Here is a 13,913-nt window from a genome sequence, read left to right on the forward strand (position 1 = left end):
CATAAGCAATATCGCAAAGAAATGGATACAAGTTACCTAATAAATCCAGGAGACCATCTAAACTTATTATTCTGCTAGAGAGGGGTGTTGAAATTCTGTAGGTCATCGCAACAACCTTATTATGAATTTTAAAAAAAAGGGGTTTGCTGAAAAAACGAATAGCATAGTTGACTATTAACAGAATAATAGAGACTACGATATATTGATTTTGGCATCAAGGGGGTTACTCAAGAGAAGCAAAAAATCACTGCAATTACCTATTTTTGGAGATGAATTCATTAATCTACTCTAAGAGTATATATAGAGCGGGATGATCGGGTCTGGCCGTTGGTATAACTCTTCCTGCTACCTTCACAATCGAGAGAAATTTGTAATTAATAACAAAATTTTACAAGATGAAGTTTAATGGTGTAATTACGTCGCTTTCGTTCTTATTATTGTTGGGTTCAACTTTGTTTACCCTCTTTAACATTTTGTCCGGTGCCAGAACAACTGGTGTTTTGAAGGGCTTCCATTGGTTAGAAGCTGATACTAGAGGATTGAGAAATGCTCCAGATACTACGAAATGGTATAACTACAGATACTGTGAATACTTTGAACAACCAAACACTATTGGACGTTGTTCTCGTAGTAAAGCTGCAAGTGCATTTTCTCCAAGAGACAACTTTGGAGACACTCCTGCTTTGCCTCAGACGTTTAGAAACAGCAGAAACACCTACTACCACTTGTCTAGATTAGCATGGGCTATGTTGTTGATCAGTTTAGCGTTCATGTTGATGTCTCTGCTACCAGCAATTGCATCAATTTTCACTGAACGTGCTCACATTGTCTCTGCTTTGCCATTATGGCCAGCTTTGTTCTTCTTGACTTTGGCTGCTTGTTTCTACACTGCATGCTTTGTCAAGGGCCGTAACGGTTTCAGAGATGCTGGTCGTAGAGCTAACTTGGGTAAGAAGAACTTCGGTTTCCTATGGACCTCTGTCTTCTTGTTGTTCCTAAACTGTCTATGGTCTACCTTCGCTTCTGCTTTCAGAGCTATCACTAATTACAGAAGCCGTAAGAACGACACCTACTACGACCCTCACTCCGACGCTTCTTTTGACAACAGCACTGCTGTTCACAGTGGTCGCGGCCAGGGAAAGGGTTTTTTTAACAGCGGTAAGCGCCAAGGTAACAACTACAATGGTGAAGTCATGGCTGGTAACGAAGCAAGCAGCTTCGACCGCCGCTTCGACAACCATGCTGCCTACGGTGCTTACAACACTAACTCTGGTGCTAACCCAGGTTACTCTGCTAACAAGGACTTCCAAAACGTCAGTTACGGTACCGGTAACAAGGGCACTACCGCTGCTGCAGTCGGCGCTGGCGCCGCTGGTGCCGCTGGTGCTGCTGCTATGAGTAAGGACAGCTCTGCTCGTTCTCCTCAAACGCAAAAGAACTACTCTACTACTACCACCACCGCTAACTACCCAACCCAAACCCAATCTCAGACACACTACCAAACACAACAACCAAAGTCCCAATACCAAACCCAGAACAAAAACCAAAACTCCTACTACAATGACACTTCCGCTCGTGACAACTACACTACAAGCAACACTGCTACCCATGCCGACCCTTACGTCGAGGACAGCGGTGTGTATTACGGTGGGGTACACAAGGTTTCCGGAAAGACTAACAGCCCAGAATACCAAGCAACTAAGCCATACAGCTCGACTGCTGGTTACGACACTGGTAAACCAACTATCAACTCTACCGACTACCAGTCTAGAGCAGCCAACACTCACACCACTGACACCACTTCCGGTCGCGGTGGTTACGAGAAGGTGAAGGAATTAGGTGCAGCTGCAGTCCAAAAGGGAACCAATCTAGTCAGAGGTCACTAATTGCCTTTAGCTAGCTATGTCACCTTTTCTACTTGACTAAAATTTTTTTTTTATTTCAGTGGATAACTGGAACTCGTCAAATTTAGAATATACTAGTTCTTAATAGCGGCATCGAGTGATAATTTTTTATAATTAATTTGTTGCTGACTGCAATTTTAATGGATTTAAACGCAGTTCAGTTCTCTTCTCACTATGGCTTGATAATTGAATATAATAATAATATTTACAAAATTTAATGCTCATATGTTGTAGTTTGATAGTCTCCAGCGTACGTAATATTTGCAATTGACTAGTTGATGATGCCCGCGAAATAGAATTATAATTTAACAAATATTATACAAAATTATGTGTCGATAGTGATGTAACACTACTATACTAAGTCGTTTTGATGAAACCTTTTCCTCATTTCTATTCTACCGGTACCGTGCTTTTTAACAAGCAGCTTCATATCCTCTTCGGATCCATTCTTTAACATTTCATCGTCCTCCTTAGTCCAGATACCAGGAACATTCATTGGTGGATTTGCAGAGTACCTGAACGCACAGAGGAAATACCTGGGTAAAACCATTAGATCACCGGAAAGAGCGGTTAAAATAGAGGTACTAAAAGCTTTTCTAATGCCACATTCGTCCCGAAGATCTTCTACTAATTTCTCTGCCTGCGATGTGTGGTACGTTCTGTTGACAATGTCATGAACCTTATTTAAAAACTCTCTAGTAGAAGCAAAATGGAAGAATTCAGGCATAAATAAATCTGTTGTGGCAATTGGCGGTGGGAAAGGTATCTCATCTGGATTGATGGTATCAAACTGAGTCTCCTCCATAGCAAAGTTATTACGAATAGATTCTGCCAACTCTTGTGTATACTCAAATGGAACATCTGGTGCAGCATTCTGGTGACTCTCCATCCTGGATAAGTCCCTTTTCAACCCAGTGATGAAACTTAAGGTCTCTTCGTCTAACAAGTCATCCTGAGGTATTGTGTATTGGTTGGTGGACGCAGATGTAGGCTGCTGGCCAGTTGGTGACATAAACTTCACTTTCTTAGCGTTATTATAGTTTCCTGGAGCTGGCCCTGGCCGCTTCACGCGGTTCGTCATATTCTTCATTGGCTCAGGGATTCTGTTGTTCGCCCTTTCATTCTCATAGTAAGCAATATATTCATCAATTCCATAATTAAGTAGGAATTTCCTAAACCTATCCCTCCATGCGTTTTCAGTATGCTTAGGGTATTTTTCGCCATAGGTTTTGAAAAATTCACGGGACAACGGGCCTCTACGATCTCCAACAGTATACTCCTGGAAACTTGGTTCCTTGCCTGGGATGAATGTTGGATCCATAACCATCTTTCTTTTCGCAACAGTGCTTGGCTCGTCATCATCTCTAATCAAAGATTCCCCAGTAGTTGGATCACTTTGATAGATATCCTTGTAAAACTGAGTTTTAATATTGATAGCTAATTGGTAGTCTTCCTCTGCGGTAAATTTTCTCTTCAGGCCCTGTGGAAGAACATCTGTTTTAATAAATTCTCCTTTTTCATCCCTAAGTAATTTACCATTTTCATCAACCTTATAGACGTAGTTCAATCGTTTTGACAAATATACGCGGTAACGATGCCTTATTGAGTTTCCAGTATGGTTAGGGACATAGTGGGAAATTTCGTCAAACAAAGTATGGGTTGTTCTCCTGGTGGGATTTTTACGCACCACATCTAGTATAAACTCATCTTCCTCCTCGGTGAATGAAGATTTGTTGTGAGGTGGGAGATTGCTGGACCTGCTCAATACCGTTTTCGAAGGCTCTCCGATGGCCACAGCTCCAGTCGCATCTGCGGAAACATTCCTTTCATTCACGTCCGATACAGGAGACTCGCCTTGTTCCAAGCGTACCCCGGCGTCCATGACGTGCCTGCGAAGCCCATGATCATCCTTCTTACCTTCCCTCTCGTCTTCAGAATGACCAAGTGACGCTGCTGCTGCGGCAATAGCCGCCGAAGCAACATCGTGATGACGACCACGTGCTTCAGCTTCCGCCTGAGCCTGCGCCTCTCTCTCTTGCTTTTCACTCGCCTTTGTTATACGACTGTCAATACTGCTATCTGCGTCAGGCACTTCCACATCGTAGGCTGCGTTTTCATTCACCGGAGGCAAAATAAAAGGTGCTATATTCAGTAGCGTATTCTGTTCCGCCGAGTTGCTTAAAAACAGGGGGTCCACGGTTGGCATCTCAAAGGTATTAACATGCGAAACAATATACTGGCCTGACTGTACATCCTTAGGCGGGTCATCCAAAACTGTCCCACCTAGTTTCGTAACAATAGACTTGTAGAAGTCTTTGTTGACATCATCCGCGAAATAGAACTTCAACCCATGGAATATACCATGATGCGACTTTAGCTCCAAGAAATGGTCGGGAGCTGTATCAAAGTCTTCTTGACTATCAGACATCTATATCCAACGAAACCACTGGAAACTTTATTAACTAAATCTTATCTGGAAACTAAACAGTTCACGATGGCCTGTCTATAGCTATAAGGCCTTCCCGCTATGAGTGGTATGGGTGGTATACGTGGTGGTGTTTTGTTTTTAATTTAGAAAGCTTTGGGTTTTAAAAAATCAACAAACGAACCATTCGTTTCAAATGATATATAAGGTAGGGTAACCGCGAAGTCCAGGTGGGCGGCTAAGTCCACCGGGCGATGGCTATGCCACGATAACAGACTGGGCTTGCCAGTTACTGCCAAGGATGCTGAAGGTGGGGTGAATGAGTCAGTGCTAGCGTCGTTTATAGAAGCCACGACTACCTCTGCTGCGTGCGACCAGCACATGAGACAACAAACACTCCGCCACAGCGCGTGAAGCGTCAAAAACTAATCCTACCTATGAGCACTTTACGTCCCACCTGTGAGCATTTTACAGCCCACAAACCTAAGTACCGATCTCTTGGTTCCTCTGTCTCTGTCCTGGATCTGCTCCACACCACAGCAATAATTGTCAGGACCACAAATGACCCTTATCATATGCAATGACAACAACAAACTTTAAAACCTTGTTCTCGATTTCCCCGTTGATTCACTTTACCAAGGAATAATTACTTGTAATTACCAATATGCAACCAATTATTAACCAATTTATTCACTAATAAACAATAACTCAAGAAACAAATCCAAGTAATTTTCAATTATATCCACAAGGAGAAAATAGAAGCTGGTCGATCATTGGTTAACAAATTGTGGTACAGCGTATATCTATAAAAAACCCGCTATCAACACTACACCCAGAGCACCACACAGGACCTAGTGAGCCCACAGAGCACCTACCAGGGCACCCTACAAAAGGAAGTGTTTACCTCATACTTAACACATAAGACAAAAAAATTCTGTAGGCATTTTATTGGCGGACTTCTTTCCCCGTTTAATTAATTCTCTGATAAAACGTCTCCGCTAATCACTAGTTTATCCGCAATAGGAGTCCAATAGGCATTTAAAAACCAGCGCTAAGTAGCATGTGTGCGGAGAACTATACGATGGATGTTAACCCTCTAACAGGTTAACCAAGATTGTGATCTGTATTATTAAACTCAATTGCGATATCGTCTTATTAGTTCTTAATTGCGATCTTTGTTTATTAGTTCCAAGTAATCTCGTGTTTCAATTGTTCTGTAGCTCAGAGCGCTTCTTATTTTAGAAATAGCCTTCCATCCAGGCGGCGAGTCTCCGTTCATTTGATGTCACGGGTTTATCCCGAGAGAGCGGAACTGAGCTCGGTGACGTAGGATGTCAGCTGAGAAACACGTGATCGCCGCGGATGTGGTGCCGAGCTGCGCGGAGTGGCCGGAACTGAGCAGCAGAACCTGGGCAAAGCCACTGCGGGCGACGCAGAGTACTCGGCCGCTCTGGCATGGCATCCGGTACTGTAAGGCGCGACTCCACAAATGATCCCATTGACTAATCACGTGATTATACAGGATCGCAGATAATCTCGTAGCAGACCGGGCAGAGTTGCATGGCAGGCCATAAGCGGTGCTTATGGGGCCTGGAAGACCCCTGGCGTGCCACTTGCCGCTGCGTGCGCTGCTTGACTTTCTCCCGAGTGCTTTTGTTTAACCTCTTGTTTTGATAAGAAAACTTGGCGCTCTCGCATAGCGTAATTGAAAGAGTGAACCTTGCGAGGGCTACATGGCTATACCGGCCGCACCGCTACCTCCAACCACTAAAGTCAAAGTTCCAGACCATAGGTCGCTCTGTTGGTAATACTCTCATATAGCTCTCGTATACGGCGGCTAACAAAATTCTTCCTAGCAGAAACCGCTTACATTCCCTCGCAGATAGAACGGCCTGAAAATCCATGTAAACGTAGATTCAATAAACAAGCTTTGACATAGCCTTCTATTATATTCACTTTAAAAGTCACTGTAATTTTAAAAGTGGTGAAGTAATTATGTGCTTCTGGTTTCCATTGTTTCACTTGGAATTCCGAATCAACTGAATAAAAATACATCATTTCAAGACTTAATAGAAAAAAAAATTTACTATAAAAAATCTAGCCGCTATTGATTCCATAACAACTACTATTTACTAGTTGAAGAATTGTTGGACGTTATTTAGATAGCCCAGCCTTTTTTACCCTTTAATAATGCCTACCGTTCCTAACTCCGCGGTCATTAACTGGGACATCCTCAATGAGGTGGTTTCTATGGACGAGGATGAGCCAGGCTTTTCTCAGAGTTTAGTTGTTCAATATATTGATCAAGCAGAAACCACCTTTAAGGAAATACAGAAAGAATTGGAGTCGGGATGCCCTTCGCTAGATAAGCTTTCAAGTTTAGGCCACTTTTTGAAAGGTTCTTCTGCATCACTGGGATTACAAAGAATGGCGTGGGCTTGCGAGCGCATTCAAAACTACAAAAAACGGGCTAACTTACCTTCCGATAGTTCTTCGGACGCTAGTATAACCGCTATGATTAGGGAGGGCCTTAGTATGGCGCAGACGGAGTTTCAGTGCGCAAGGAAGGAACTCAGTAAGTACTATAATGCAGAGTTATGAAAGAACTTTATTTGAATGTTTGTAGGGGATACAAATAATAAATGGATATAGATGTTGTGTAAGTTTATGTAGAGAGAATTCCATATGTATGTGTAAAGTAACCGGTAGTAATGCGATTTATTGAGTGTCAGATTGGTAGTCTTCGTCTACTACGTCCCCTAGGTGCTTGCCAGCTAAAAACAGTAGTTCATCTTTATTTTCGACCTCATTCAGTACTTCAGCAGGGAAATATTCCTGGGCTACCTTGCCATCCTTGAAATCAGGATTATACTTGTAGCCATCGCTATAGCCTAATTCCCGCATTAATCTGGTTGGTGCGTTTCGCAGGTGCATGGGGATCTCACTACTTGCCAGTTTATACTTATTCTCGCCAATCATGGCCTTGACCTTATTCCAGCCTCTATATAGCTGCACAGACTTAGGAGCTCTGGCCATTGCAACTGCACATTGAGCTAAGCTTAAATCTGCCTCCGGTAAGCCGATTTTCATCACTGAATCATGCGCAGCAACAGCCAGAGGTAACAGCGAATGGTCCGCAAGCCCAATGTCTTCGCTTGCCATCCTAATCATACGCCTGGCTATGAATAAGGGATCTTCCCCTCCCTGTAACATTCTGGCGAGGTAGTAGAGGGCGGCATTTTCATCCGAGCCGCGAACAGATTTATGGAATGCAGAAATAGTATCGTAGTGGTTGTCTCCATTTGCATCGTAGTACGTACGGAGGTCTGCTGAATTGCTTTGTATCAGCTTTTTCAGTTGCTCAATTGAAAGCGGTGTCTCTAACAGCGATTCTCTGGTGGAAACCTCCACCATTTCTAGCAGGTTCAGCGCTTTTCTCGCATCGCCAATAGAAACATCCACTATATAACGCAGAGCCTCGGGACTCAGTTTCACGGGCACCTTTATATCCCATACTAGTAGCCGGATTTTATTCAGCAACTCAATTCCACGCGTTAGCACCATGGTTATCTCTTCCACTGTTAATTTACTAAGAACAAAAACTTGGCACCTACTAATCAGTGCATTGTTCAACTGAAAACTGGGATTCTCGGTAGTAGCACCTATTAGCACAACGGTAGCGCCTTCTACGTGTGGAAGCAATAGGTCCTGTTGTGACTTATTGAAACGATGTATTTCATCAATGAAAAGCACTGTCATTCGCCTGGTGAGATTGAACTCTTTCTTCGAGTTCTCAAAAATCGTTCGCAGTTCCTGACTAGTTGCTTTTGTGGCGCTAGTCTCCACTAGCTTATATGTCAGCTGAGCTTTGCGCTCTTCATTAATAGTTTTAGTTAGTAGCCTCGCTAATGAAGTCTTCCCAACCCCAGGAGGGCCCCATAGTATCATCGATGGAATAGTACCTTGATTAATATATTTAAACAGAACTCCTTTCTCCTTCGATAGTATATGCTGCTGTCCAACATATTCATTCAGATTCTTAGGTCTCAGCTTTTCACTTAGTGGTAAATGTGCTATTCTCTTGCATTGTTTCACCTCAGATTCCATTGATGAGGTAGTAACCGCGCGCTTACTATGCATTATAGGGCCAGAACCCGAAGGACTACCAACATCCTCTATAACTTCGACATCGTCAGCAATCTCTTCAGAAGCTTTCTCTAGCTTACGTTTCCTTGGATTTTCAGACAGAGAGGAAGTCTTTTCTCCCGTGGTAGAATTAGAACGAGCGGTACATCTATCAAGATGATCATTTATAGTAGAAAAACTAACGTTCTTGTTACAAACAGGACATGCGATGATTTGCTCAAGATTTTTACTTCCGCTCATAGATCAAATGGCTTTGTTTCACTTCAATAGTCGTGCATTTAGCCTATCCGATGGGTAACGTAGTCCGGATGCTATTTCTTCCATGTCAAAGTTAATAAAACTGAAATACAAGGCTATTAAAAAGGTATCTGTATAACTATATAAAAAACCGGTTTTAAAACATTTTAAAAAAGCTTATTATGCGTCATTTGTTAACTCATATAGCATGCTTAAGCCTTTAGAGTAGTACATAGGTCTTGGGAGTTCACTGTTTGGGTTTAATGCATTCTCTTCTGTTTCAATACCAGTTAAAACTAAAAGGGTTCCTAACATCCCATCGGTTCCAAACTTGATATCAGTATTCAAACGGTCGCCCACCATACATGTTCGGGAGGTATCTAAATTAGTAGCGTCAATAATGGACCGCAACATGTTCAGATTGGGTTTGCCACATGCAATTGGCTCCCTACCAGATGCTGTCACTAGACTTGAAATAGTGGTACCGGCGCCAGGCAGAATAACGCCCTTTAATGGTAGTGTACTGTCCAAGTTTGTGGCCACAAATGCAACACCGGGTTTTTGTAGATACTGCAACGTTACAGACATACGGTGGTAGTTAACATTTGTGTCCAACCCTGCTAAGACACATTTAACATCTGGATCAAGGCCGTTAACTAAAAATGGAGACGTCTCCGGATCAAAGGGTATGTCCAACAGCGGGTCCTTACCGCCCAATGTATCGTAACCCATAAGTTTCAACTCATCGATAATACCCGATTCGCCAAATACCCAAACTTTGTCGCGACCTGGCACCAACCCGATGTGACCACTGACGTATAGCGCAGCAGCGTAGGATGATGTGAAAATCTGGTCCTGGCTAACAGGTATATCAAAGGACGCAAACTTCTTCATATACGCCGCACGGGACTTCGTGGAGTTATTAGTCACGAAGTAGAGCTTCTTTCCCCGTGACTTCAACATTGCAAGCGTTTCACGGATGTTGGGTAATAGATAGTTTCCTAACCATAGAACACCGTCACAATCAAACAAAAACGAATCATACTTGTTCATGAACTCTTCAGCAGCCTCTCTGCTTTCTATCTTGGTTGGAAGAGAACTACCGGTCATTTTGGGGTTAGAATATGCTTCCTGAGCTTCTTCCATTGTATGTGTCTCTTTGTCTTTTTTATTTAGTATTTAAATAGAAAACAAACTGAAACTTTTAATGATTAGAAACATGTGCCAGGTGTTAAGAACATATATTAAATATTGCACTTGAAGCCGGCTGGATCGTTAATTACAGTTAATGGGACTATAAGCTCATTCATTAGAAGTTCATGCTGTTAAAGCTCGAAGCTTTTTTAACTACGACTAGTAGCACATAATTACTACGGTGATGATGGGAGAACGTAAAACGTTAGAAATGTATAAAAGAAGTCCACTAGGATACTTTTCAAGTTCCTAGTACCATTATGTACGCCTTTTCTATTATAGTAAAGCCAAATTACGTTATATGGACATTATCTCGCGGGGTTCGCGCACCACTGCGTCGTTAAATAGCGCGAGAATAATTTTTAGTTCAAATATCTTACTTAACACGTAAATTTTATACACATAGGATGAGTATGAGAACATAATGAGGTCTAATGTCACTGTTGCGGTGCTGGTTGTACTTCTAGTTTGTCGATTATTTGTGCAGCCTGCCTTCTCGCTGATATCAGATTGCGATGAGTCGTATAACTATTGGGAGCCACTGAATTTGTTAGTTCGGGGATTCGGTAAGCAGACATGGGAATATTCACCTGAATATTCTATTAGATCATGGACATTTCTTCTTCCTTTCCATGCTATATTAAGCGCCGTAAAGAGATTTTTAATCTATGAGGACTCACCCCGATATGTTTTGTTCTACTTTGCTCGAGCTGTTCTAGGCCTAACGAGTTTTATCTTTGAGAAAAGGTTATACGATGAACTTTTGAAGAGTACTTCAGATACAGTTGCGAATGCTTGGCTGGTTTTTCAGATCTTTAATCCAGGATGGTTCCATGCATCAGTGGAACTACTGCCCTCCTCGATTGCTATGATCTTTCTTCTGGGGTATTTGAGAGATTCCTTGCGGTACTTGTCGAAACACAATGAAAAACCTTTTGTATCACTTTTGTTCTACAACTTTGCTGCTGGTATGCTGGGGTGGCCCTTTGTGTTAGTATTAAGCGTTCCAATGGTCATCCATTATGTGTTTAACCATAGGCTAATTGATACGTTACGTACAGGGTTTTCCTCGTCATTAGTGTTGTCTTTGATTACAGGAATAGTCGTTCTTATTGATTCTATAATGTATGGGCGATTGACGCTGGTTCCATGGAATATTGTAAGGTACAACGTTATCAACGCTGATGAAGCGGCTGGTCCTAATATTTTTGGTACAGAACCATGGTATTATTATTTATTTAACCTACTGCTGAACCTGCCAATCCCAGTGCTGATACTTTCCGTTTTCGGGTTGTCTCACAAGCGCTTATGGCCTATTTGGGGTTCTATTATGATCTGGTTAACTACTTTTATTCTGCAACCTCATAAGGAGGAAAGGTTTTTATACCCAATTTACGGGTTTATCACGTTGGCAGCAAGTTTTGGATACGCGAAGATTTTGAGGATGTTGAAACATAGAAGAACAAGTAGACAACTTCTCAAACTCCTTACCCTTGCAGTTGTTGCAATTCAAGCTACGACACGTATAATAGCTTTGATTAACAATTACACTGCACCATTAACGGTGTTTTCTGCGTTGCAACCTGCTATCGCCTACGATGAGCCTATCCAGGTCTGTATTGGTCGGGAATGGTATCACTTTCCAAACTCGTTTTTCTTGCCAGATTCTCATAGGTTGGGTTTTGTATCTTCTGGGTTCAATGGCTTGCTACCAGGTGACTTCTTGGAGCATTCGTCCATATTTGATTCAATCCGTACTACTCCACCAAACATGAATAAATTTAACCTATTTGACGCTGGGAAGCTGGTTCCTGTGAAAAAGTGTCAGTACTATGTTGACATAATTATGGAAAGTGACAATTCTCGGGATGCTCTGGATCCAACTAAAATGTCGGCAGATTGGGCAGCGGTATCTTGCAGTCCAATTATCGATGTTGCCAACTCTAAGTTCTTTGGCAGAGCGTTTGCTTTACCACCATCACTAATAGAAGCGCTTCCCAAGAGTGTTCAGTCCCTAGTACAGAAATTTTACAAGGCAAATTTTGTAAATTTCTGCCTCTTTGAAAGAATGATCAAGGGTGAACTCGTTTAAGACTTTACACAATACCTTCGAATTCTATTTCGACTTAGTATATCGTTACATTGCAATACCTAGACAATAATAGAAAATATCTAATGTAGTAACAAAGACCACAACGAAACGTTTAATCTAAAATGTCTCCAACACATCTGTTGAACCTAAATGTTTATAACAAGAAAACTTAGTTAGCAAGCTCCCTATACAACATGCTTTCTCTACCTGGACCAGTACCTACCCACCGGATAGGAACTTCAACGAAGTCTTCAATGAACTTCAAGTACTTCTTTGCGTTTTCTGGCAATTCCTCGTATGTGGAAATCTTGGTGATATCCTGTTCCCAACCAGGTAAAGTAACATATTCAACCTCAACATTGGCTAAAACGCTTAGGTCCTCAGGGAAAAGACTTAGCTCCTCACCATCTAGTCTGTATTTGACACCAATCTTAATTTCCTTAAACGTGCTCAAGACATCCAACTTAGTGATGTTCAAACTAGTGTAACCATTGATCAAAGTAGAGTACTTCAAGACAACTAAATCTAACCAGCCGCAACGACGCTTACGTCCGGTAGTCACACCAAACTCAGCACCAATATCTTGCAACTTTTCTCCGTATTCGTTCAGTTGTTCAGTTGGGAATGGGCCCTCGCCGACTCTGGTGGTGTATGCCTTCACAACACCGTAGATTTCATCAATGCATCTTGGAGGAATACCCAAACCAGTTAAGACACCGCCAATACCAGTGGAAGATGAAGTCACATATGGATATGTACCGAAGTCAATATCCAACATCAAAGCATTAGCACCTTCAACTAAAATCTTCTTGTTCTCCTTCATTGCTTTGTGTATGAAATCCACAGAATCAACAACGAAAGGCCTCAATTGCTCTCTGAGTTTCTTGTACTGGGCCAACTCAGCGTCTCCATCGTATTCAAAATCACCATAACGTTGCTGTCTGGTCTTCAGTAATCTTCTGTATTTCGTTTCAAATTCTTCCCAAGCACCAGGTCTGTCGCACATTAAGTGGTGGATTCTCAACCCAGACCTAGATGCCTTCGTAGAGTAAGTTGGGCCGATACCTTTACCAGTGGTACCGATGTTCTTACCGTCTTGAGAAGCCACTGTTAACTCAGCTTCTCTCAACTTATCAGTACGCTGGTGGAAGTCGAACACCAGATGAGCTCTCGATGAGACAAATAGCCTGCCCCTGGCATTTGTCAAGCCTTTCTGTTCCAAGTTCTCTAGTTCCTTGAAGAAAGATGGAGCGTGGAAAACCACACCATTACCAATCAAATTCAAACAGTTAGGATTGACAAGGCCTGATGGGAGCATATGGAAATCGTACTTCACATTATCTACGATAATAGTGTGACCAGCATTATTACCACCGGCAGAGCGGGCAACAACGTCGTACTTACCGACGAGTAAGTCAACCAATTTACCCTTACCCTCATCACCCCATTGGGTACCTAAAACAACGTTAACCATTTTTAATATAAATCTATCACCTAATGCTAGAAGCTAATATGAAAGCTTCTATAAAACTGTTACAAGCTAAAAGTATGCCTACAAGTAAGAAAAAAAAAAAAGATAATTGTTATATAATAAGAGCTTAAAAAGTATTATTATAAATTGAGGTTATTAAAAGTTGATGGGTAACGATAACTCAGAAATAGAGTTTAAAACCTCTCAAATTTATACTGCAAATAAAGAGGAATTTTTTTGATGAGAGACCTCCGACAAGTCAATCTGGAAAACCTACGTACACAAATTATATTGATTAACATTTCAAGTGCTATATATGAGCAGGCACTATAGTAAAACGTAGGTTACAATCTTTTATGTATTTCACAATAGAAATTTGACTCTGTGAATATTTAAAATTAGTGAAATCTCCTAATTTTAGGCGGAGAACAAGGGAGGAAGTCT

General features: G+C 41.8%; 7 protein-coding genes across 7 annotated transcripts; 3 read left to right on the forward strand and 4 right to left on the reverse strand.

The window, feature by feature from the left end:
- Positions 1–395: 395 nt before the first annotated feature.
- On the forward strand, positions 396–1,886 carry AW171_hschr21262 (uncharacterized protein; the record flags this gene model as incomplete). Its single annotated transcript, XM_018130939.1, has 1 exon — positions 396–1,886. The coding sequence occupies one exon, from the start codon at positions 396–398 to the stop codon at positions 1,884–1,886; it is 1,491 nt and encodes a 496-aa protein (XP_017986428.1).
- A 370-nt stretch (positions 1,887–2,256) lies between these two features.
- Positions 2,257–4,332, reverse strand: RAP1 (DNA-binding transcription factor RAP1; the record flags this gene model as incomplete). The annotated part of the gene is made up of 1 exon (XM_018130940.1): positions 2,257–4,332. One exon carries the CDS (start codon positions 4,330–4,332, stop codon positions 2,257–2,259), a length of 2,076 nt encoding a protein of 691 aa, XP_017986429.1.
- Positions 4,333–6,519: 2,187 nt separating this feature from the next.
- Positions 6,520–6,930, forward strand: YPD1 (Ypd1p; the record flags this gene model as incomplete). Its single annotated transcript, XM_018130941.1, has 1 exon — positions 6,520–6,930. One exon carries the CDS (start codon positions 6,520–6,522, stop codon positions 6,928–6,930), a length of 411 nt encoding a protein of 136 aa, XP_017986430.1.
- A 117-nt stretch (positions 6,931–7,047) lies between these two features.
- On the reverse strand, positions 7,048–8,715 carry MGS1 (ssDNA-dependent ATPase MGS1; the record flags this gene model as incomplete). The annotated part of the gene is made up of 1 exon (XM_018130942.1): positions 7,048–8,715. The coding sequence occupies one exon, from the start codon at positions 8,713–8,715 to the stop codon at positions 7,048–7,050; it is 1,668 nt and encodes a 555-aa protein (XP_017986431.1).
- Positions 8,716–8,892: 177 nt separating this feature from the next.
- On the reverse strand, positions 8,893–9,822 carry PHO13 (4-nitrophenylphosphatase; the record flags this gene model as incomplete). Its single annotated transcript, XM_018130943.1, has 1 exon — positions 8,893–9,822. One exon carries the CDS (start codon positions 9,820–9,822, stop codon positions 8,893–8,895), a length of 930 nt encoding a protein of 309 aa, XP_017986432.1.
- Positions 9,823–10,330: 508 nt separating this feature from the next.
- ALG9 (dolichyl-P-Man:Man(6)GlcNAc(2)-PP-dolichol alpha-1,2-mannosyltransferase) lies at positions 10,331–11,998 on the forward strand (the record flags this gene model as incomplete). The annotated part of the gene is made up of 1 exon (XM_018130944.1): positions 10,331–11,998. One exon carries the CDS (start codon positions 10,331–10,333, stop codon positions 11,996–11,998), a length of 1,668 nt encoding a protein of 555 aa, XP_017986433.1.
- A 169-nt stretch (positions 11,999–12,167) lies between these two features.
- ADE12 (adenylosuccinate synthase) lies at positions 12,168–13,472 on the reverse strand (the record flags this gene model as incomplete). The annotated part of the gene is made up of 1 exon (XM_018130945.1): positions 12,168–13,472. The coding sequence occupies one exon, from the start codon at positions 13,470–13,472 to the stop codon at positions 12,168–12,170; it is 1,305 nt and encodes a 434-aa protein (XP_017986434.1).
- Positions 13,473–13,913: the final 441 nt, after the last annotated feature.

Source organism: Eremothecium sinecaudum, chromosome II, assembly GCF_001548555.1.
Source record: "Eremothecium sinecaudum strain ATCC 58844 chromosome II, complete sequence".
NCBI classification, from domain to species: domain Eukaryota; kingdom Fungi; phylum Ascomycota; class Saccharomycetes; order Saccharomycetales; family Saccharomycetaceae; genus Eremothecium; species Eremothecium sinecaudum.